This window comes from Crocuta crocuta, unplaced genomic scaffold (assembly GCF_008692635.1).
Source record: "Crocuta crocuta isolate KB4526 unplaced genomic scaffold, BGI_CrCroc_1.0 C28489068, whole genome shotgun sequence".
In the NCBI taxonomy this organism is placed as follows: domain Eukaryota; kingdom Metazoa; phylum Chordata; class Mammalia; order Carnivora; family Hyaenidae; genus Crocuta; species Crocuta crocuta.
In genome coordinates, this window is record NW_027549804.1 from 1 (window position 1) to 1,164 (window position 1,164).

Sequence of the window (1,164 nt, forward strand, 5' to 3'; positions counted from 1 at the left end):
TAATATAGTTATTTAGTTTATACATTTATGTTGATTTATATATATTTAAGTTAATTTATATGCATTTAGGCTAACATATATATATTTAGGTTTTATGTATTTATCCTTATATATATATAAGGATTAATGTATATATATAGGCTAATTTATACTATACTCATATACATTATATTCATATATATGCTTTATTTTTTATAAACATATATATATGTTTAATTTTTTCTTTCTTTCCTCATGAAAGAAAAATGAAAAACCGGTCAATGGAAATAGATTTCATTCTCCAAGGATTGACAGATGACCCACAATTGCAAATTGTGATTTTCGTGTTTCTATTTCTTAATTACATATTGAGCTTGATGGGGAACTTAATCATTATCCTCCTTACTCTGCTAGATCCTCGCCTCAAGACACCAATGTATTTCTTTCTCCGTAATTTCTCATTTTTGGAAATCATATTCACAACAGTGTGTATTCCCAGATACTTGATAACCATTGTGACTAGAGAAAAAACCATCTCATATAATAATTGTGCAGCTCAATTATTTTTTATTCTTTTACTGGGAGTTACAGAGTTTTACCTTCTGGCTGCTATGTCCTACGACCGGTATGTTGCCATCTGTAAACCCTTGCATTACCCAATCATTATGAACAGCAAAGTGTGCTATCAACTTGTACTTTCCTCTTGGGTAACTGGATTCCTAATCATCTTTCCTCCATTGGTCATGGGACTCAAGCTGGATTTCTGTGCTTCCAAAATAATTGATCACTTTATGTGTGAAACTTCGCCTATCCTGCAGATATCCTGCACAGATACACGTGTCCTAGAATTGATGTCTTTCATCTTCGCTGTGGTGACACTTGTGATCACATTGGTGTTGGTGATTCTCTCTTACAGTTGCATCTTTAGGACAATTATCAAATTCCCTTCAGCACAGCAAAGGAGCAAAGCTTTTTCCACCTGTACTTCCCATATGATTGTTGTTTCTATGACTTATGGGAGCTGCATCTTTATGTATATTAAACCATCTGCCAAAGAAAGAGTGACTTTATCCAAAGGTGTAGCTTTGCTGTATACTTCAGTTGCCCCTTTACTAAACCCCTTCATCTATACCCTAAGGAACCAGCAGGTGAAAGAAGTCTTCCGAGATATGTTACAAAAGATGT

At 33.8% G+C, this 1,164-nt stretch overlaps 1 protein-coding gene across 1 annotated transcript; it reads left to right on the plus strand.

The window, feature by feature from the left end:
• Nucleotides 1-245: 245 nt before the first annotated feature.
• On the plus strand, nt 246-1,160 carry LOC144219068 (olfactory receptor 6C6; the record flags this gene model as incomplete). The annotated part of the gene is made up of 1 exon (XM_077749048.1): nt 246-1,160. A coding segment is annotated over exon 1 (915 nt), but the record flags the coding sequence as incomplete, so codon positions are not given.
• Nucleotides 1,161-1,164: the final 4 nt, after the last annotated feature.